We start from the raw sequence: 23,078 nt of genomic DNA, 5'->3' as shown, positions 1-23,078 counted from the left end.
GGAAGGGTATACGTGTATTCCCTCCCTTCTTAGGTGTGCTGCAACTGTTGCTAGGCACTTTGTGAAGACCCTTGGCGCCGACTTTAGACCGAACGCTAGGGTTTTGAACCGACAGTGGTGTTCCCCTATGGCAAATCTGAGCAGATGTTTGTGACTTCTGTTCATTGGTATGTGCAGGTAGGCATCCTTAGGTCTATGGTGACCATGAAGTCTCCTTTTTGCAATTGAGGGAGCACCTCTTGCAGGGATGTAATTTTGAATGTTTGCGTTCTTATGAATTTGTTTAAGAACCTTAGGTCCAGGATGGGTCTCATTGTTTCGTCTACCTTTGGCACCAGGAAGTACGTAGAATACACCCCTCTGTTCCTTTCTCTGTAAGGTACTGGTTCTATGGCTTGTTTTTGCAGGAGCTCTCTCGCTTCCTCTTGGAGTAGCTGCAGCTCTTTCCTTGCTAGTTGCTTTCTCTTTGGCTTTCTGCTTGTTGGTGTCTTTTCCAGTTCTATGCAGTATCCGAACTGCATGATGTTTAGAACCCATTTGTCTGAAGTTATTGCCTTCCACTGGTCTCACATGCACGCAGGTACTTAGTGTGCCTGACCCCTGCATGTTGTCCTTGTGCCTCACCCTGGGAGTTCTTATTCGGGTGGGCACACGTTGCCTGACCAAGTCACTTGGGGGGGGGGTGAGGGGGGGGGGGGGGGGTTGCTGACCTCCCCTCCTATTCTGGCCCTGTCCATTGCCTCTCCCGCGAAAGGACTGGCCCCTCTGCTGGTATTGCCAGGACTGCTTTTGTTGGCCTTGCTGTGTTTGGTTCTCCGCCTGGTGGGGTTGTTGGAACGCCTGGTGCGATTTTCCTGGCTGGCTACCACCCTTGTCGTTGGGCCTTCGTTATGGGGTGCCCCTTTTCGACCCACTGAACTGCAATGCCCCCATGGACCTTGCGGTCTCATTGTCTTTCTTTAGTTGGTTGAGATTTTCATCTACTGGGGCCCCGAACAAGGTCTGTCCGTTGAACAGGTGTTCAGGATGTTGTGTTGTACTTCTGGCTTGAAGCCTGACACCCTGAGCCAGGCTTGTCTTCTTTCCGTGATGCCCATCATCAGGAGCCTACTGGAGGTGTCCGCTCCGTCCAGAGCTGTCTTGATGCAAGAGGTTGCCACATTCTTCCCCTCTTCGACTAGGTTTTCAGCTCTGTCTCTGAATTCCTGAGGCATATTCTTTATCAACTTGCCCAGTTCCTCCATGGTTTGGTACCGATGCCTGTTTAGTAGTGCGTTGGAATTGGCCATTCGCCAGTGCATTACAGCATTCCTTTAAATTCTTCTCCCTACCAAGTCCATCCTCTTGCTCTCCTTGTCTGGAGGTGGCCTGAGGTAGTAGGCACATTAGCCCTCTTCCTTGCTGTGGCAGCAATGATTGAGTCAGCTGAGACCGTGCCCTGGATATAGGCTGGGTCCTTGGATGAATGTTTATACTTCTTTTCAGTCCTTGGGGTGACTGCCTTGCATGTAGCCGGCTCCTTGAAGGCTTCTTTCCCTTGTACCATGACACTTTCCAGCATTGGCAGGTACTGGCTCTTGGTCTGTGTGGGGAGCAATGTCTCGAGGAAGAAGTCAGCCTTCTGCTGCTCTTCGTCGAGTTTCACCTTGAAGACAGCCGCTGCTTTCCTGATGACTGTGTTGTACACCCCAATGTCATCTGGCCTCGAAGGATACATGTCGATGCTTTCTTCAGGACTCTCTGTGTCGACATTTTGCCAGTCACTTGACTTTCCGAGGTCGCCGAACCCAGGAGCGTCCTGCAGTCGTCGTCCTCCTCATAGTAGTCGAAGGCCTCGTCTTCGTCCGGTTCGTCAAATGTTTCAACATTCTCTGACTGTTCGTCGACTTCATCCTCTTCCTCCTCGACCACCTCATGCACCTGTGGCTTGGGCTTCGTCAGGATTATGAAGTCTTTCATCCTGGCGTCGAAATCCTTTTTTCGTTGCAGGATGTTTTCCATTTTGGCTTCGAGACGCCTCTTCTTCTTCTCCATTTCGGCAGCCAGATCTCGTCCAATGGGTCGGCCGGCCTCTTCGGCGGTAAATTCGCCGAACCTATTTTCGGCGTTGAAGGTTTCGGCCCGAGCTTATCTTCGGCGTCGCTGCTGGGGCCTTTTTTGGGTCCTTCTCCCTCTGCGTCTGACGTTCCTTTACGGAGACGTTTTTCGACGGCTTTAGCTGTTCTTCAGCTCTCGGCGCCGGGGACTCCTTCTCAGAGGATACGCTGGACCTGGGTTTAGGTGCGGGCGTCGAAACTTTCGGCGCTGGCACTTTCGAGGATTTTCCCTCGATCTTTCGAGACTCTTGGTCTCTCGGGGCTTTAGGGGCCATAGAGTCTCCTACTCTCTTTGGAGTCTTCGTAATATCGGTCTCTACAACCGTGTAGCTGTCGTCTTCGGCGGCGTTGTTGTTGTCTTCTTCGTCTGAAGATAGGCCCAGGTCTCGAAGGGATGGAGGCTGGCCCTTGCCCTGCATTGTGGCGTTGGCTACTCTCTGTCTTGCTCGAAATCAAAGAGTTTTCGGCGTAAAGGCGGAGCAGGCGTAGCAGTCGCTGCTTTCGTGGTCTATCGGTAGGCAGAGGTTGCAAACCGGGTGCTGGTCCTTCTGTGCGTACTTGTGGTGGCAATTTGCGCAGAACTTGAAAGGAGTCTTGTATATCTCATGCGTTCAGGGGGGCCCCTGCGCTCGCATTCCTCGATGGAAAATCGAAGTTCTTGAACTTCCTTCCCTCTTTTGTCGATCTTCTCGATGATGTAGCCTCCTGAAGTCTTCTCCAATGTTTTTCGTCCAAAAACTGCGTGTTTTCTTCTTTTTTCTCCAAAAATGTCTGCAGCCCTCTGGGGAACGATCCAGATCCAACCGCGGAAAAAAGAATCTGAAGATGGCGCCCAAGAGTGGGTGCTTCCGCAGGAAGCGCGCTGACGTCACCGGAAATGCACCAGAAGGTGGGACGTCGACGCTCACATGGGCTACGAAAACAAAAAGAAAAAAACAAAGAAAAGACTATGATTCCGGACCCAACCACAAGACCGCGGAATAATGCACAGCATAGTGAATCCAGAAAGATTCACGCTGCAAAACTGTGAATGTCACAGAAGTGTGCAATTCATCAGAATGAAAGACACTGCAGGTAACCAGCAAATACTAGAATCTGTAGAACACAATACTTTGAGGAGGTAAACACACCCATGCATAATGGAAAACAGATGCTTTAAGACAAGAAGGCAGTAGGTTTTGAGCATATGTAATTTGAATGAAAGCTGGCAGCAAACTATAGTACTAGACCAAATGGAATTTGTAACAATGCAACAGCTGAATAAAAGCTGAAGAGGCACCATAGTGTAGAAAGCATATTGTACATATTTAAATTATGCAACAATAACCTTTTTCTTTACCCAATGTCTTCTAGGTTATCTTTTGCATCACAACAGTATAACATGCAGAATACATTCTAGTATGTTTGTATTCAACTTTTGAGATCCCTCTGTACTTACATTTTACATGTTTCATTGCTTTTACAGAAAACCCTTTTAGTGCTCAGTAAATGCTAGAAAGTGCACAGATGCCTTGGAATTTCATTGCTAAGTGGGTGCGGTATACATTTGAACAATGGCTGATGTGTTCATAAAGGCACATATTGTAGGAATCAGGCAAGAATGTCACCTGTTTTACCTGTAGCTTGGTTCTGTAGTGTAAGGGGTGAGTCTTCCATGCTTTTGTACAGAGTTGCCATGGCCACGATTTTCCTGCGGTGGTTACAGAGCTTAGTCATGTCTTCTTCTGCACGAAGGTCCTCTGCACTCCTCTGTTTCACAGCAACAGTGGGATCAAAGTTAAAAACCTGTACAGAGGGTGGAAAGATGCACAAACAGCTGAACTCATTACTGGGATTTTAGCGATAAGTAGGGCATTAGTTATTTATTTAAGCTTTAAAATTCAAATGTCCTTAGAAACAAATGAGGTTTTTAGGTTTGGGCGTTGATAATGGATGGAACAAGTATGAATCACTAAGAGTTCAAGTGTAAATCCATAACTCCACAGCAGTCAGGAGTCATCTTTAGATATTTTTGGGTCTATTACTTGGGCTGAACGAGTTATGTTATTACACTTATTATTTCAACACTACGCAGTAAGTCTCCTCTACTTCAACCTGGAGATGGAAGGGCCACACATGAATCTAGAACAGAGTAAGGCTGCATACCTACTGTTAAATGTACGTAAATAGTGTATTTTTGTGGCATGAACTTATTCTAGAGTCACACCTAGTCCATAGATAGTATGAGTATTACTCAAATGGGGAGAAGGAAGTGAAGTGTGGCTAGTGACAAATGTGAAATGTGATTAGTGTCAAACAAATGAATTAAAATTGTCTGAGCTACTTAAGCTTCTCCTCGAGTTATAGTGCTTCAGTTAACTATAACAGGTGAATTTAAGTGATGTTTTGAGTTTAAACTTTACATTTTGACTGGCATTTTCAACTAGCTTTAAAGTCACTTTAACCTTTGTTTTCTCCAGTGAACTTCTAAAGGTCTTTTAATGTAAAATAACAGTATTAATAGATGTCATTATAAAAGGGTCAGAACACCAACATATTAATGGCTGGTCTATTGACTTTGTCAAGGTGTCATCACAGCAACTTGTATAAACCAATTGCCACAATAATTTATCATTGCCCATGTTCCAAAGTAATCTTTATAAATACACGCAGAGAGTAGGAAAGTGGGCTATTGGTAGGTGGGGGTATTCACCCTCAGCTTGTTGTAGAACATTTTAGGACCCTAGTGTAATTTTCCTGATTCATGCCCTTATATAGGTATAAATCACCATGTCCATATATAGGCATAGAAATCATAACCATATTTAGACATAGCTCATACAGTCCAAATACGGCATGGCTACTTCCACTAGTTCCGAAAATCCACAATGATTTCTTGGAAAACTCAGCTTCCGCAGCTAGGGACTTCCTTCCCCTTGGTTGAATATTGATTTATCCAAGAACCCATGGAGTTTTCAAAGAACTGAGACTCTTTGATGACGTTATTATGTCCACCTTTACGTCAATCTCGGCACCTTCAAGGTATAAATATGCCCACACTTGCCTAAGCAAACACACAGTGGTTTGGAGCAGTTCAACTATCTACTTGCCCGACGCATCCTGCTACAGCAAGTGCCGAAGAAAGCCGACCCCCCCAGCAGACGCACTGAGAGAGACGCTGTCTTTTCTCTGGCAGAGAAATCCAGCTCTAGTGTTTCCAAGCTACCCTTGCGGGTTGTTGGGAAATAGAGTCCTGAGACTGACCTTCATTCTAAAACCAAGGTACGGAGCTGATTAGACCCTAAGAGAAATCTTGGATAGATTCTTGGCAAAAAGAATACTAAATTTATGCTACACCTCACTTACTTCTCCCCTCGTACTAGACTCAGGTTGGGTACATCGGGGTAGGGGTATTTTAGAAGCACCAGTTGAGTACTTTTTAGCCTTTGTTATTTATGTATGTATTTATCTATGGTCTAGGAACCATGCAATGCTTTAACAGTATTATGGTATCCTACTCTTCTTACTGTACGCATTATACTTTGCAACAAGTCTTACGATTGTAGCAGTTCATTTCTTCTGCATGAGAAAGAAGACTGTTCAATAAATACTTTTATTGAAAACACCCCTCTCTCTATTTCTCTGCACCTCTGGTGAAACGAAGCATGGACGAATGGCTGAGTAAAATATCTATCTATTGTTTCCCCGACTCTGAAGATCAGTTTTATCTTGGGTACACAAAGTTGTCATGTTTATGCGGTTGTCAGAAACGAAGTCCCTTCTTGTGAATTCGAGAAAGTTTCTAGTGACCTCTGAGGTAGCTGGCACTAATAAGTCTAATATATTTGATAGCGACCTAGTAGACATAAGTCCTACGTCACATCTATAGGACATAATATTCCAATGCGCAGAGCCTATTGGGAATATAGGAACTACACTACAAGCTAGTAATAAACCAAAATCATTAATAGGTTCAGTCAAGTCTCAGTAAATGAATATTTTGTCAATCCTTGGTAGCTTATCAAACAAGCAGTCAGGCTTAACTTAGTAGACAGAATGTGTAAATATTGTAATACCACCAAAACAGTAACTAAGTAAAAGACAAAACACAATAACAATCCAACACAAATTATAAAAATAGGGAATATTTTTAAAACAACTAAATCCAGTTTAGGGAACCGGCGATATGAATTTTTAAAGATTAAATCATAAATTGTGCATTCTAGTGCCAAAAAGCTTAAAGAGCCACTGGCAGCTATCTGATTGCAGTGGACCAGGACAAAGTCAAAGTTTTACGCTGACCACAATGGAGCACGGACCGGATAGGCTGAGGGCTTAGACCCGGTCGAATGTATACCTTCAGACTGTCTTTTTTTTTAAAGCTTTTCTCTGGATTTGGAGTCCTAGTGTTCCTCAGATCCAGGGTTCGAGTCAATGACGGCAGTCTGCTGTATCTTGATGGGCCAGTAAAAAGATGGGCATTAGATTCTTTGGCATCAATGGCGAGAAGGGTCTCGAAGCAGTAGTCAATGGCTTCCCTCTCAACATCAAGTTAGGCTCCGCCTGGAGCTTTTCAGCTGGATGAGCCAGCAAGGTCAATCCGATCGGAGAGTCAATGTCAGTGGCTTGGCTCGATATTGAGCAGATCTCCTCTTGTAGGTTTTTTACAAAACTTTGCAGAAAGTTTTCAAACTTTTAAATCTTGTCATTTCTTGGTTCCTTTGAAGGAAAAATAGTCGAGTAGCTCCAGACTTGGGTTCAGAGACTTTGGATTGCTTCTTGGTAGCTAGGACTCAATTTCCCACAATGCACCTGCAAAGTCCAGGAAAAATCTGGTTTCAACTGGACAGTAGTGGTGAGCCTCTCTTTGGCTGATGAGGGAGTCCTCTAGTTTCCCTTTGAGTCAGGCACGGTCCTTTCTTTGTGGAGCCTTCTGAGTGCAGCAGGTGCAGTCCCCCTGAGTGCAAGCCTTCTTGGGTGCAGGCCAAGGGTCCAGCTGGGCTGCTCTTTTTCTCGATGTTCCAGGCATTGTTGCTACTCCCCTAACCCCTTGACCACTTCATGTGAATTGTGGCATATTTGTGACCCAGCATGCAGTGTCCTCCCAAAAATCAAAATGGAGAAAATTTCTTCTTGGTGTGTGTCTGTGTAACCCAATCCAAAGGCGTGGCTAACAATGGACTACACTCCCCTTCCAGCCCCTCTCCTAACCTAATTAGGGAGACTCCCATCTGTCTACAGATCAAGAAGTGGGGGTGGTGTGGGCCCTGTGACATCTGTTTTCTGCAGTGTCTTCTTCCTTTGAAATCCAGGATATCTGCCAAGCCCCTTTCCTCTCCCTGGCTCCTCAGGAAGCAAATCTCCTCCCACCAAACGGTTGTATTGTTGCAGCCCTATGCCTCTTCACACCTACTCGGGAGCAGCTTGGCTCAGGGTATCAAAGGCTGACCAATCTAAATCACCTAAGTTATAAAACTACTCTCTTGTAATAGTTACAATAAATCAAACCTAGGCAAGTTGTTGGATTTATTGTAACCATTTTTTGGATACTTTGAATGACATGTCTAGCTAGCTCCAATCAAAAGGTATTCTTTATTAATTTTAATAAAGCCTTCCCATGTTACCCTATGGGGCTTGAAGCTCAACAATAGGGGTAAACGACTTTTGCTATTCCTCACCAGGGCATATATAACATCTTTAATTTTGTCCCTGCTCGTTATGACAATGCACCCTAACCTTGGAGCACCTAGGACAGACCTTAGGGGTGACTTATAAGTTATAAAAGGTAGTATTGGTCTTTGTAAGTACTTTTAATTTCAAAATCGCATTTGGACATAGTTCTGTTTTCAAGACAGCCTGCAAGGCAGGCCTGGCTTTAAAATGACACTAGACACCATCAAAGTGCATACCTAAGTGTTTTACTTTCACTGGGGTCTCTACAACCTACATGCCATACCATGTACTAGGGAATTTCAGGTAGTTTGTCTTTGCCAATCAGAATTATACAAACTTCCATAAACCTTTAGAGGACAATAGCACTGGCCCTGGACCTGCTTAGCAGAGTCCGGGGACTTTTCATAGTCAGTAAAATTCCAGCATCAGTAAAAAGAGTGAGCGTGATCAGGGCAAAAAGGATAACTTTCTCACACATAGCAATGCACAATAATTTTTGTCACAAAAAAATAAAATAAAGCATTTTTTGTCAAAGCGTTAAAATTTGTCTTCAAGAGAAGTTAACCGTAATGAACAGCTTCAACAGCTAAGCTTTTTTTTTTAATGCTGATCATGTTTGGTGCTAACTGGGGCACATTAAGCTGGCTTTTTTTAAAATATATAAATAGCATCTGGAAGACCACTTCAATGCTGTACGTTTCGATTTTCTTTTAGAAACACATTTTTTTTAAGTAGGTGCCCTGGTCCCTCCCAGGGCACCTACAACTTCCATAAAAGGCGGAGGGCACAAAAAGAAGAGTTTTAGTTAATGGTTTGGAAACAAAGAGCATTAATCTACTAGAGTAAGGTATTGAACTACTTTTTTTCCTATTTTTCTTTCTTTCGTTGTGTTACTTTACACCCTGTAGCTGTGGTTCCAGGACAGTAATAGGGAACAGAAGTTAAAGACAATTATACATTTCACAAGTTAAATGTAAACATTTAAAATCAGCCATAATACTTATTTTGATCAATACCTAACATATGGCCAAATATTTGTCAATCATTTATTTGCTCCAAATGCCTTCTCTGCAACCAAACGTTATTATTTGCTAGGAATGGCGTTATCTTTCTGTGGAAACTTGTATCATGTTCCATAACTTCCAATAATGTACCCACTGCTATGTAAACTCATTTAAACTGAAGTGATAGAAATAAAGCTGGCCATAAAATAAGAAAAACAATCAAACCAAGACAGGAAAACAGGTTCTCTGAGAATTTAGCAGAAGAAAGGATTGATTCTGTGAAAGTTACAGAATATGTGATATGTCTGTGAAATTAGAAAGATAAATAAAGGTTGAAGATACAACAAAATGGGGCAGAGAAGTAGCAAACAATTTGTACTAGTACTGGGTTTAAATAGTAGTGTACTAGTTCAACAAAACAATCAAACAATCAGGGAGTTGTAAGCATGCTACTCACCCATGAGGGTCTAAAAGCGCTGAGGGGGGGTCCGCAGATCTGTTTAGCCGAAGAGCCAGGTCTTGAGGGTCTCCATGAAGGTGTTCAGGGAGGGGGCACGTCTGATGTCTGCTGGTAGCTCGTTCCAGATCTTGGCTGCAATGTGAGAGAAGGATCTTCTGCCTGCTCTGGCTCTGTGGATGTGTGGGGTTTCGGCCAGTGCGAGGTTGGAAGATCGGAGGTTTCTGTTGGGTACGTGGAAGTTGATTCTGTCGTTGAGGTATTTGGGTCCGTTGTTGTGTAGGCATTTGTAGGTGTGAGTGAGGATTTTGAAAGTGACTCTTTTCTCCACGGTCAACCAGTGGAGACTTCGTAGGTGTTGACTGATGTGTTTGAGTCGAGGGATGACAAGGATGAGTCTGGCGGTGATGTTCTGTTTTGCCAGGAGTTTGCGGAGTAGGGACTTGTTGATGCCGGCGTAGAGTGCGTTTCCGTAGTCCAGTCTGCTGGTGATGAGTGCGTGGGTGACTGTCTTTCTAGACTCAGAGGGGATCTACTTGAAGGTCTTGCGGAGGAAGAGGAGGGTGTTGAAGCAGCTGGAGGTGACAGCGTTGACCTGTCGGTCCATGGTGAGTGATGAGTCAAATACGATGACGAGGTTCTTGGTGTGATCTGAGGGGGTAGGTGGGCTTCCGAGGGCGGTCGGCCACCAGGTGCTGTCCCATGCAGAAGGGGTGGTACCGAGGACGAGGACTTCTGTCTTCTCTGCGTTTAGCTTCAGGCAGCTGTTGGCCATCCAGACTGCAACTTCTTGCATTCCTTTCTGGAAGTTGAGTTTGGCAGTGGTGGGGGTTTCTGGTGAGGGAGAGGATGAGCTGGGTGTCATCAGCGTAGGATACGATGTTGAGGCCATGCTATCGGACGATGGCTGCGAGTGGGGCCATGTAGATGTTGAAGAGGGTGGGCTCAGGGATGAACCCTGTGAGACTCCGCAGGTGATTTTCGTGGGGTCGGGGAGGAAGGGTAAGAGTCTGATCCTTTGGCTTCTTCCGGTGTGGAATGATCGGATCCAGTCCAGGGCTGTTCCTTATATGCCTGTGTCGTGTAGTTTGACCACTAGTGTGCGGTAGGAGACAGTTGGGGAATTCTTGAATGACACTGAAAAGTTCCTTGAAGTTGGTGGAGTTGGCCAGGATTTTGTTGTGGATGAAGTTCCTCTTGGTGGCTCTGAGCTGGTTGTGGTAGTCCATCATGGCGTCCTTGTAGGTGGTGTGATTTTCGGTTGACTTGGTGTTTCTCCAGTTCTTCTCCAGGCGTCTGCAGGTGAGTCTGGCTTCTTGGAGAACGGTGGTGAACCAGGCGGCTTTCCTGGGGCGTTGTCTGTCGGGGTTGCATAGCGGGGCGAGCTTGTCTGCACAGTCAGAGATCCAAGTGTGGAGTTCTCTGGCTGCGTCATTTGCATCGGGTGCCCAGGTGTGGTTCACTCGGGTGAAGGTGGAGTTAAGTTGCTCGTCGGTAACCTTGCTCCAATTCCTTCGTGGTGGGCGTGGGGCTGGTTTGGGTGCCTTGGGTTTGTTGATGGCAAAGTGTACGTAGTGGTGGTAAGTCCATGGCTGCTGCGTTGTGTGGCTGAATTGGACGCTGTTCCCTGCCGCGAAAATGGGGTCGAGGGTGTGTCCTGCTCTGTGGGTCGGTGTGCTGACAAGTTGTTCAAGTCCGATGTTGGCGAGGTTGTCGCGAAGGATAGTGGAGTTGGGGTCTCTGTGGTTGTTGAGTTGGAAGTACAGGTCTCCAATGAGTATGTAGTTTGTTGAGGTGATGGCGTGGGGTGCGATGAAATCAGTGATGGTGGCAGTGAAGGGTGTTCGGGGGCCGGGGGGTCTGTAGACGAGGGTTCCTCGGAGTGTGGCTTAGGGGGTGGTCTGGATCTGGAAGTCCAGGTGTTCGGCGGAGGGGAAGGTTTTGCTGGAGGTGGTGAGGCGGAGGGTGCTCTTGTGGGCGATGGTGAAGCCTCCCCCCTGGGTGGTTGGGGCGGTCTTTCCTCTGGATCTTGTATCCGTCTGGGATGGCGGTGCTGATGTCGGGGGGGAGGATGCTTTGGTCCAGGTCTCTGTGAAGATGGGGATGTCTGGTGAGAGAGAGTCGAGTAGGTTCCAGATTTCCGTGTTTGTGTACGAAGCCTACGTTGAGCAGGACACATTTTAGGGTGTCGCCGGTGCTGGCATTGGCGGTGTTGGAGGCTGGGGTGGCGGTGTTGGAGGCTGGGGTGGCGGGGAGGGTCTGTTGGTAGCGGAGGCAGGAGACCTGGCTGTGGGTCGTGTTCGGCGAGGCCTGTTGGCATTATTTAAGTCTTCCAGGGTTAAATGTGAGGAGGGTGATGGTGTCGTAGCGATGGAGTGGGAGGTCCAGGGTTCTTGGCGCTGGCCGCAGTCGGGTCGAGTAACGGGCACAGACGGGCCTACCTTTGGCGCACCAGTGGCGCACCCCCTGAGCGGCAGTGCAGCGGCTGCCATTAACTAGGGGAGGTAGGAAGGAGGAGAGGCTGGGAGGCGGGAGCTGGGGAATTCTGCGGGGGAATTCCAGGGAGGAATTCCCAAGTGGGAGGGGCCACAGGGGCAGCAGCGGCAAAAGGCTCAGGCAGGCACGAGAAAATAAAAACAGTGATGGAATTAGAGCAAGACACAGATGGGCACAATAACAGTGGCACAACAGGGAAAAATTAAGAAAAAAAACGGCTGAGAAAGGTTACAGTGGTTGCAGGCAGTCTGGTCCCAGTTGGAGTGGGCAGCAGGCGCAGGAGCAGACAGCATCCTCGAACCTCCCAAGGAGGAGGTCGGGTCTGGAGGCCAGAGACGGCACAGCAGAGCTGCGTGGAGAGAGTGGACCTAGACCGAGGGTCAGTAAGGATGGAGGGTAGATAAGAAGCTAAGAAAAAGTGGCTAAACTTCAGCTCATCCCTGCATTACAGATTTATTAAATATTGTAACATGCTGCGATAGCTTTCAATTACAGTAACCATCAATGCATTATCTGGAAACATGAATGTATAAAAAAAGAATGTCGGAATACATCAAAAGCCAAAGCAGTCACCTCAGGATGAAGTGATTTAACACCATTTTTATGTGAAATTTAACAAGTACATACATTTTCCTCTTGTGTCCCGCAAAAAATACTGTAAATTAAAAAAGTAAACTCTACTCGAAAGAAACGAGAGTGATACCAAATAAAGTGTATCACCAGATTAACATGGAAACTAGTTTGTGGCTTTGAAGGCATGACCAGTGATTTCAAAGTTCTTAGAGAACTTTTTGTAAATTACCTTTTCCTGTGACAGCTAACCTGGAATATCCTCAACACTGCCCACACCTCAAGCATTTCTACCAGTGTGCACCTTAATGTTCCCCTCCAATCTCTACACCACAATAAACTCTAGGCCCAGAGAAAGAATAAGATCAATTGATCATAGCTATTTATGGAAACAGAACCCAAGTTAACCCAGGGTGCAGTATAAGCTCACCTTGTGGATGTTCAGGGGGCATTCCAGGCCACACTTGCAGGTTCCGTCCGTCAGCAAGTAGTTCCTGATCTGCTCTAATGAGGTAAGAGTTGTACCACTAGGGCTAGAGATGAGAAAAAGAAAGGAGTTACCTCGATTTTTACAATTTTTGATATTCACACAAACGTGTCTACAAAAAAGTATTGATACCAGCTACCAGCATATTAAAACGAGCAGGTGTCACAAAAAATTTGAGAAAAAACAATTTCATCAGGTGCTAATCACTCTACAAATTCTTTGGGTCAAACAGCCCAGTCACAGGCTGAGACCCATACATCCTTTTGACGCTTTGACAGCACTGCAGGCACTGCTTACCTCCCTAGTGTCATACTGGCATTGAGCCACATTGACCGAATGGAACAACATTATTCGGCATAAATGCTGCCACTGTATCTTAATGACTCTACACTCTTCTCCGCCATGGGTGTTTGGGGCCTCCCAAACATACACTTGAGCCACGCCCAATGGTTCCAACACTCACAAAATTTAACACTGTATCAATTTTTCTTTGTTCTTCCCAATGTGAGCAAGAAGACATTTATTAGAAGAGCTGAACTAAGTGCAAAAGGCTGCCACAAACAGACTTTATGAAAGTTCTATGTTGTAGTTATGGGTTCACATCACAGCCATATTAACAATGCTTTCCTCAGCATGAACTTGAAAGGATTGCAGCACTACGGAAAGAATATTAATGGCGGAGGCAAGTTTGCCTCTGAAAAATGTAGGCCGTCTGCAAACAGGAAGCTGTTTGCTACCTCCATTTTTAGGAAAGAGACTCCCACTAAAAGGACAAAGGCAAAAATATTATGAAATTAAAATGGCCAGATCTTGAAGTGAACCCTGAACCTTCCTGACACAAAGAATCTTCTTAGGAGAATAAGACTCCTTCCCCGATCGAGAAGACAAACTAGAGCCAGTTATATAATCCAGTGAGCAAAATATTTGGTGAGTTGATTTGGAATCTGACCTCAATAGGCCAAGTATGGAGTCCTTACCTCTAGTTTATTCCTCAACGTTTCATCCTATAATGCTTGTAATGGAGCTTAGCGCACTCATGGATGTTCCACTGAATCAGACGCAGAAGCATTAATGCACATGCTTCCAAAAATAAGGCATCTAAAATTCTGTTAGATAAAGAGATCTCACAACCCAAGAGCAAAAGTACAGATGAAAGCTCTTACCATTCTGATGAATATTTTAACATTAGAATTGGGGGACGCACACCGAGTCAAACCAGGAGGACCTGATGTAGGATGTGTGCTAGATTGCAGGGACACTTCTCTTTAAAAATGATTTAGCAAGGAAATCCTTACTATTCGTAAATGAATACACTTCATACATTAAGCTTGTGTGAAAAGCTTGATTTTCTTTGGATTTGAAACCTTCCGTGGAAGAGGAGGTTTGTGCAAGACCAAGTAGCAAGCATCCTGCACATAGGACTCAAATATGACAAAATATGTTTGCCCTTTGCAAAAATCTGTAGCCAACATATGAAAGACGTTCAAGATCATCGATTTAGAAGCACTTCGAGAGCTGTTTGTAGACAAAGTGGTCCCCACCTCGGAAAGTTATAGAATCCAGGCAGAAAGTTAAACAAGCAGGCTTTTCAGCATTTCCAAAGCCATTTTACAGAGTTCAGCAATATCAATCGATGTCTTAAACTCCTCATTAAAGATCCCACTTTGCAGTGGTCTCCTCAGAGGAACCGGCGTATAAAAGATCTCCTGGATGCAGCAGACAAGTGAAACAAAAGAAAACACACCAGGCCACAGCCTCCAGGACTTCTACGACACACACAAAGACACTTACATAACCATTTTAGATCATGGTAACTCAAAGCATAACCTTAAAGCGGGGGGTAGGGGGGTTCAATAGAACATCAAAAATGGGGGCAGTGGTGAGCTAGGAGGGCGTTGGTTGAGCTTTGTGAAACTTCTTTCAAAGTTCCCTCCCCTAGATATGCTAAAAAAGAGAAATTAAGATAAAGAATTACAGGAGTGGTAAGTCAAATGAAATAGATCATGCCATCAAAGAAAGACTATTGGAAGATTCGTATGCTAGGCTTAGTTTCTGATCATTTCTTATAAGCAAAAAGTAAACCGGAAAACTCAAACCCATATAAAACCTAGAAGTCTTCAACACATAATTTGAAAAATGAAACTATGGAGGATGTCTCTGGCACAAATCCCAATGCTGCTGCTGGATGGAATTGATGGTACTTCACAAACTACCGATATCCCAGCCAGAACATAAAAATAACTTGCATGGAAGGGAGGTACTCGCAATTCAGAGACCTTCTATATGGTCTCACGCCTGCCCCTTAAGCTATCACACATCAGGTGGCCATGTTAGCAGCAGTATGTTTGAGACTACAGCAAGTGTACTTTTTTTGTACCTAGACAATGGGCCCCTGAAAGCTATGCCCCAGAAAAGGTTTACGGTACTTCACAAAACAGTAATAATCCTTTACTATTCAGAGCTTTCGTTCTACTTCGAAAAATCAGATCTGGAGCCCACATGATGTTCACCTTATTAGAGGCTTTTCAGATCCAGAGCGGGCCCAGCATATGAAGCAGATAATACTCTTTTTCAAGCCATATAAGACATGGGGCTAGGCCTGATAGGGTCTCTCCAGTGGCTATTAAGCAGCCGCAGCCCTTGCAGGTAAGAGCGGTGAGGCCAGGCTGAGGGGGATTCGACCGACGACCATGAGGGAAAATTAATTAAATAATGAATTTTCCCTCATCGTCTGTCGAAATCCACCGCCCCGCCATCCGGCCCCACTGCCCTTACTTACATGGGCCGCTGCTGCTATTAAGTACTGCATTTGGCAGACAATGTTGGTGAACACGAAGGTGTGCAACGATCCATTATGTTGGGAACAGTGCAAAAATCTGTTGAGAGGCCAGAATTTTGCTCTGCTGAATGCCTCAAATGGAAAATCTGAATGCGATCAGCATTTGGTTGGAGATTGGGAGACAGTTCGAGATCTAACAGTTGTATATCTGGGGAAGCCAAGCGGGCTGAGTTGGCTACATCGCTCAGGAGCATGAGAAGCAGGTGTGTTACAAAAAGCACCGATCTGCACAATAGCCATCTGTCCCAAAGGGTTTAGACAGGATTCTCAATAGGTTCAGAAAACGTTTAAGGCAACCATGAGGGTAATGGTCCCAAATTGGCCAAGGAAAGCATGGGGCACAAAAATCTTGTTCCTCGGTTAGAAGGATGTATAAAGGTAGCCCGTATTTTCTACCCAATCAACTGATCAGCCTGCACTTACTTACCAGGTCACTAAAAGTTTAGGCTTTTCGAATGGTCTGAAAAAGCAGTCAACATCATGGCGAGTTGAAGATGGAAATGACAAGACGTATTTATGTGCTGCCATTGGTGAGATCAACAACTTTTACCTCCAGTGACGTACTGGGATTTGCCCAACTACCCGGTAAAATGAGGATTCGGTACTCTGCGATTGGGCGTACATATAGTGGGTTTGTATAGTTTCATTAGGAACTCTAATGCAACATCATTATTTCAGACCCCAGACGTCTTTCAATTCCTGAAGAGCTGGGTTCTCTCTTTCATAAAGCATGCAGCGTCATTTAAAACATGGCATCCCCAGTGATGACAGAAAGAGCAGCATTCGGTAATAGAAGCAGGCGGTGCTTAGTTCTTAAATAAAGTGTGCAGTGGTTTGGTAAAGCTCTGTGATTAAACAACACTGAGGGACAGAATAATAAACTAAGCAAAGTTAAGTGATGCAGTAAGCGGAGTCAACCCTGGTGATGGCTAGCGCCTCATCCATACCTGATATAGACCACGGTGTTCTGCACTTCCCGCCGATGCCACCCGACGGGCACCTGAATCGCCTGGCACCCTGCCTCAGTATCTCCTCCTCCACTCTCAGTGGCTCCATTCATTTTGCTCTATCTTCTTTCTTGTACCTGTAAAAAGAGTGGGCACATTTTTGGCGCTTCATGGGTTTACCTTCTCTGTCGTCTCCCCTGCTGCTTCACAGCCCCCCCCTCGGCACTGCCAGCTGATTGCTCTTCAGCAGGGACAGGTGTTGAAGCCGTTGCATCGCCAGCGCAAATAGTTTTTCACAGGCCTCTTGTCTCTGAACCCACCCACTCGCTCACACCTCCCTGAGCAAACAGCAACTGAGCTCGGGGACAAATATAGAAAGAAAACGGCCTAGAAATCTGAAAACATGGCGCCGTTTGGCCTGCTGCTATCTATCAAAAATACAAACCTCAAGAAAGCTGAAAACATGGCGCCGTTTGGCCTGCTGCTCTCAAAAATACAGAACTCAACTGGATTGATGGCCAGGCAACAAATGACGCCTAAGCAGGGCACACTCCAAACGCTGCAAGGCTAACAACGAACTGTTTACATCCTTGGTGTGCAGCGAGGTCTGGTACTCTAACTACAAACAGAATCAATGGACATTCGCAGCATGCGCTTTCCTTATAAGTCTACCTGTTCATTTCTGCAAAGATCCTTCGCGTTAAGTCTGTAAAAGATCCCTGGTGAGGCACATGTTGGGGGCGGGCCTGGGCAGAGAAGTCTCGGCGGGAGCTTCCTTCTGAACCGTTGGCCTCCAGAGTCCACCCCCCCTTCAACAAGTGTTACAGAGCCATTGCCACGACCATCTAAACGGAAAAAACGACATGAAACAAAAATTTTAATCATTTCAATTAGAGAGGGGAGGCTACAGAGGAGAACATGAGAAAAGAGAGGACGGAAGTGAGGGAAAGTGAAAGAAGATGCGGAATGGAGGCGGGAGAGAGAAACAAGGAAGGCTGGATAGGATGGAGACAGAGCCACTCACTACAGAGCTGCGAGTAGTATATCAGAGAATGAGGGTAGGATGGCAGGAAACAAGGAAGGGAGGCATGAACCCAGGAGCGTTTAAGAAAGAAAGCTCGAGATGAGGGAACGAGGGGACAAAATGTGCCAATGGAGAGATGGGCGGATGAATAACGAGAGAGGACAAACAGGCGAACCAAAGCACGAGTGAAAAGGAAGGAAAGTAGGAGAGGAACGTGGGTAAGTAATAGGGGCAGAGAGAAGGAAGGGAGGTAAGAGTTACAAGAAAGAGGGAGGGAAGGAAGGCAAGAGGGAGGGAAGGAAGGCAAGAGCGACGGAATGAGCAGAATGGCAAGGAAAGAAGGCAAGAAAGAAAGCAAAGAAGAGAGAGGGTAGGAAAGAATGAAAGCAGAAAAGGAGGATGAGAAAGGACCCAACACGTGGCAAGGAAGACTAACGGAAGACGAAAGAGGTAAAGCAAGGTAAGAAGGCAAGAGCAGAGGAATAAGCAACACAGGAACACAAGAGGAATCTGAATGAATTTAGAATAATGCTGAGGGAGAAAAAGGGGAAAAAGCAGGAGAATAAAGTGATGCAAGAGACGAAAAATAGCAGGAGTAGAAGTCAAGCCAATGACGCAGTAGGAAGAAAGGAAAAGCAGAAATGAAGAAAGGGTGCAATATAAAGAACCAATGAATGAGGAGAAAGGTGCATCTGAATAGCTACCTATTTAATGGCGGGGTCGATGCATTCGACTCAAATACATTACAAATAAATAATGTTGAATTAATCAGCCAAGAACAATATAATAAAAACAATGAACAAACATACAGCATGACACACAGGTTATCTTGCCTCTACCACCCAAACAGTATAGAGTCCCTCTTCCAACTGCCTTCATTACACAGCTTTATCCTGAAGCAGTACATATTTCCAACCACCTAGAATGCTCTACCTTTAGACATACATAAAGCTATTGCTAAGAAACATCCATGATTATCCAGCAGGTACTCATCCAAATGGTCGAGTACTGCTGGTTAATGTTTCAAACATTAATCTGCAGAGGAAGTGTACCATTCAGCAGAGAATGTTACCTTTAATTCAATTTGGTATGGTACGTACTTGCATTTTTGAGCCAAGCGGAAGCTGAAAATATCAGGCATTGAAGGGGTGGGCAGAGCAATACATTTCAAGGTGTCATCACACCCAATCATTGTTACGTGAGGCAGGGGAGACATCATGGGACGCAAGTGGCAATAATCAACTCCATGACAGCACGATTAAAAAGGTTTCTGAAGTCCCATGCCAGTGGATGCACTACTTCAGAGATAGCACATCAGCAGAGTGAACAATTATCAATGAGAACTAACATTATTGAAGGTACAAGTTTGTCATTAACTGCCTTTTGGATGGACCAAGTGGGCAGGGTACTCTACAGGAGGGCATGGTCTGGGAGTTTCTTGAAGGAGACAATGCCACATCTTCTGAAGTCAGACGCCGTTTGGTGGGGAGTGGAGCAGAGTGAGTGGCAAGCTTCGAGCCTCGGGCTCCGGGGCTTTTTGAGTGTCTGCCCTCTGTGTTTCCGGGCTCCAAGAAAGGATTTTGGGCAGAGCAAAGCAGAGCAGAGGAAGAAGGGTGGGTTCTACATTCTTATGGGCTTCGAGCCCCATACCCAGTATCCTGCTCTACGCTTTGTGCTACTGTGTACCCCCCAAGTCTGTGTCTGCTTAGTGTCCGAATTCCATCTGGGACAGAGGAGTTCCAGTGGGGCGCCCTGGCCAGTCTTCTGGGGTGTTGAAGCTCTTTCGGCCTCTAGGGAAGATGGGTCCCTGCTTGCCCTTGATCACTGCAGTCCTTGAGCCTGCGAGCAACACACGCCACAAGCCAGCGATTGTACAAGCCTCGAGCCAGCTAGTCTCAGCATACAGTTCTCCCTCTAGGTGCCCAGAAGGGGAGTTTGTCTGTGTAGGGGGGTTCCCCTCTTTTCCTGAAACTTTCTTCTTTGCCCAGTTGCAGCACTCTTTTTCCCCCACATCCAGAAGGCAGGAGGCTGATGCTGGAACAGTACAGCAGTACAGACAGTGGTGTTGATGATCCTAACGGCAATGGTGTGCTGATGAGCTGAGGAACTGGGCTTTGAGATTTTGTGTTGCAGTGGCTTTACAGAGTGCAGAAGAGGCTTAGGTCGTAGGCAACCCTGATGGGAATGGAGTCGGCTGGCATTTGGTTGGTGCAGCCTGTGCCCCTTGAGGAGAGCATATTTTCTGCGCATATTTTCGACCATTGTTAGACCACTTCATGTCTCTTGGATGCCTCTTGGAAACCTGGACTTGGACTCCAACCGCTGCCTGAGGGTGGTTGTGTAAGTTGCATGACAGTACGATGACTTTGAAGGAATTGCGTTCTGAGCGAGTAATTTCTTCATCCCCTCGACAAAACCCATAAGCAAGTAAATCTTCTTGCACCACTAGAAGCTCTCAGCAACAATGTTTTAAATCCCATTCAGCTGTTACTGGGTTTGTCAGAAAATGCCCAAGACTGCCTCCGAAGCGGTGACAGAGGATTCTAGGCATAGTTCTGCTGCTTCATCACTTTTAGCTATGTCCTCTTCTCTGAGCCACAAATGTCTTAAGAAGGACTATGTTGACACAGGGGCTCTGATGGTTGGGGGTGTTCAGGACGGTTTGGTACATCTGCCTCTTACCTTTCTTTCAGCAACCGCTGTGGAATCCTCTGCTGCTGTTCAGTCATTGCCCCGCAACCTCACCAAGAGGTTTTTGTAAGACTGTTGTCTTCGAAGTTCATCTCTGGAGGGAGGTGACAGTGGGGGCTATGTGTAGTCTCAGTTCCTGATTATCCTCTGAAAAGTGAAATCAGTGCTGGCGTAGTGCCAGTTGCCTGCAAAGAGGCGGTGATGAGGGAAGATTTCACTCACACGGTCAGTGACACTGATGTGCATATGGAGGGTAGGGGGTCCAGCTCTCTGTGTCCATCTCTGCCTCCATTAGTTCTACTCGCTAGGAGGGTTCTCTTTTTGAGCTAGATAATGGCGCCTTCCTTCCGAGCAAGTAAATGAATACTGTCAATGGAGGGGAGGGCTCTCCATCTGATATTTTATTTTGCAATGAAAAGGTCATATTTTCAATTTTGTCTTTATTAGAAAAAAACGTGCTAAATTACGACCATGTATTGGAAATTATGTCTGAAATTTAATCTGAAGAGTAGAATGTAAACAAGTTTGGCCTCTGCAAGTCAAAATCAGTAGTGAATCCCTTTAAGGTTAATGTTGTGAAATAAAAGTCCAATTTATATTTCCGAGTTGCACGAGAGGAATACCACGTTAGCCTTCCCCGTCACTCTTTGTGTGGATGGGTCATGATACTTGGTGTATGGTGCCCCTAATGTGAATGAGATAGTGGCATTAATAAAGAATGCCAGAACTTCAGGTGCCTTGGGGCACGATGAAGTTCCCATGGTCGTTATCAAAAAGGAGGTTGTAGCCTGGGGATCTTTCCTCACCCCGCTGTTTAATTATTGTTAACGTTCTGGGAAAATACCCCAGTCACAGAAGTTGAGTGTCATTGTCCCACTGTATAAGGGCACTAAATCCTCTCCAGCACGTTTTAGTCAGATAGCCTTGCTGGACGCTTCTGGCAAATTATTTGCCAAGAGCATACTCTGCCATTTACAGAAGTGGGCTCAAGTCTACTCCCCCCTCGTAATTGTAATCCATCCAGATCCCCTTCTATTCATTCATTGGGATCCTTGGCATTTATTGAGTGCGGGGCTGTCAACAATTGCTTCACCACCCCCAGCCCTGATGAAGACCTGCCTCTGACACACAATTAGCTGCGCGTCCACCTAGGGTCGAAACGTCGTCGTTGCTGTCACGCTAGTACATGCAGCATCCCTGACCCTACTCTAAAGTCATATTGGGTCCTAGGATTAATGCTTAAAAGACTGGACAGTTCAACACATCTGTTATTTGTTTGTATATTATATGCATCCCCATAAGTCAAGTTTTCAAGTTCAAGTTTTTTATTTTATGATTTGGAACTCGTGAGAGGTCCACATAAAAAGTACAGCTACAAAACAGTACAAGTATATAAAATCATGCAGTAGTGACAAGGTAAAAAGTAACAGACCAGAAATTAATATAAGTTCAAAAAACATTTTAAAAAGTTAAATATTCTAGAACAAAACATTTCATTAGGGGGGCTTAGAATCGCTTCAGTAAATGCATTAACAGATAAGATACCTAGTTTCAAACAAATTGGTCTTATCCACTTACGCCGCAAATATAACAAAGCTGGGCAAATAAACAGAACATGAAAGAGGTCTTGAATCGAATGGTTACACAAGGTACATATGTTGGAAGAACCATACAATTTGGATAGAAGATTATTCAAGGGTAACATATCTTGTCTTAGCAAGTACCAAAAGCGCCTAATGCCGTGTGGAAGATTCCAAGATGCGTAACATTGCATAGTTTTAAAAACATAGGAATTAATCACCGGCAGACTACTTTTCCTTGATACAATAAAGTCTCTATCCAGCATAAAACTTAACCTCCATGAAGCTGTTTTTAATAATGCCTTTAATTGGTATGAAAAGAGTGAAAACAAAGAAGATTCCTCCAGTCGCAACAAAGAGACCGCCTTTCTAAAGTTTTTTACGATTGGAGAAAGTTCTTTTAAAGGGCCCAATAATTCTTTTTGAATGAAATGTCTTAGCGTGGAGGGTTCACATTTAGCTAGGAAGAAGACCCATCTGACTATCCCAGCTAGTCCTTGGACCCAGCTACTTCTTGGGCCAAACTCAAGCCTAAGAGAGGCCACAGAACAAGAGGAATTAACAGAGGATAATTGTCGCAAGAGTCTACCTTCAATAATATGGAGAAAACCCCAGTTACTCACATCAATGAGTTCAGTTCCGTACAGTAATGAGGCGGGGATTTTTGCTCGGAAAGCTTCTAGCAGGAAGGGAAAATGACGTTTTCCTTTGGCTTTATAAAGAGCGTTTAGACCCTTGCCCTGTATCAGAGCTTTACGCTTATTGTTCTCAATATGGGCCTTATCACTCATATTACCGCAAATTATTTTCCCCAAAAATAGGTAAGAATTTACGATTTCCAGCTTTTGGCCAGCTAATGTCCATATGAAGCTCCCATGAGCAGATTTTCTCTTCCCCGATATGCACATAACTTTACTTTTAGAGATGTTTATCTGAAGAAAGTGCGCCTCTGCGAAAGTATGTAATGCCTGTAGACGCTTGTTCAATCCTTTGGGTGTCAAATCTAACAATATTATGTCATCGGCATACATTAAACACACAATAGCATTATCCCCCAATACAGGAGCAATTCCGCCACTCAAAGTTACAGCTTGAGGAAGACCATGAACATAAAGAGAGAACAATATTGGTGCCAGCAAACAGCCCTGTTTAAGTCCATTGGTCGAGGGAATAGGATCTGACAAACCTCTTTCTCCTCCCAACAATATTCTGCACCAGGTATCCGTATGGAGATC

The 23,078-nt window shown here is 45.2% G+C and overlaps 1 protein-coding gene across 1 annotated transcript in view; it reads right to left on the bottom strand.

Annotated features, from left to right (window-relative positions):
- The window catches only part of MBD6 (methyl-CpG binding domain protein 6), a 320,689-nt gene that overhangs the window by 173,248 nt on the left and 124,363 nt on the right, over window positions 1-23,078 (bottom strand). Inside the window, exons 2-5 of the mRNA XM_086966652.1 lie at window positions 17,221-17,393; window positions 16,549-16,685; window positions 12,706-12,808; window positions 3,713-3,881 (exon numbers count right to left, since the gene is read on the bottom strand). Of these exons, the coding sequence (XP_086822778.1) occupies window positions 3,713-3,881; window positions 12,706-12,808; window positions 16,549-16,661 (385 nt within the window). The 5' untranslated portion in view covers window positions 16,662-16,685; window positions 17,221-17,393. The remainder of the gene's footprint in view (window positions 1-3,712; window positions 3,882-12,705; window positions 12,809-16,548; window positions 16,686-17,220; window positions 17,394-23,078) is intronic.

Source organism: Lissotriton vulgaris, chromosome 1_1, assembly GCF_964263255.1.
Source record: "Lissotriton vulgaris chromosome 1_1, aLisVul1.2, whole genome shotgun sequence".
Taxonomy (NCBI): Eukaryota; Metazoa; Chordata; class Amphibia; order Caudata; family Salamandridae; genus Lissotriton; species Lissotriton vulgaris.
This window is presented reverse-complemented; position numbering and strand designations above follow the sequence as displayed.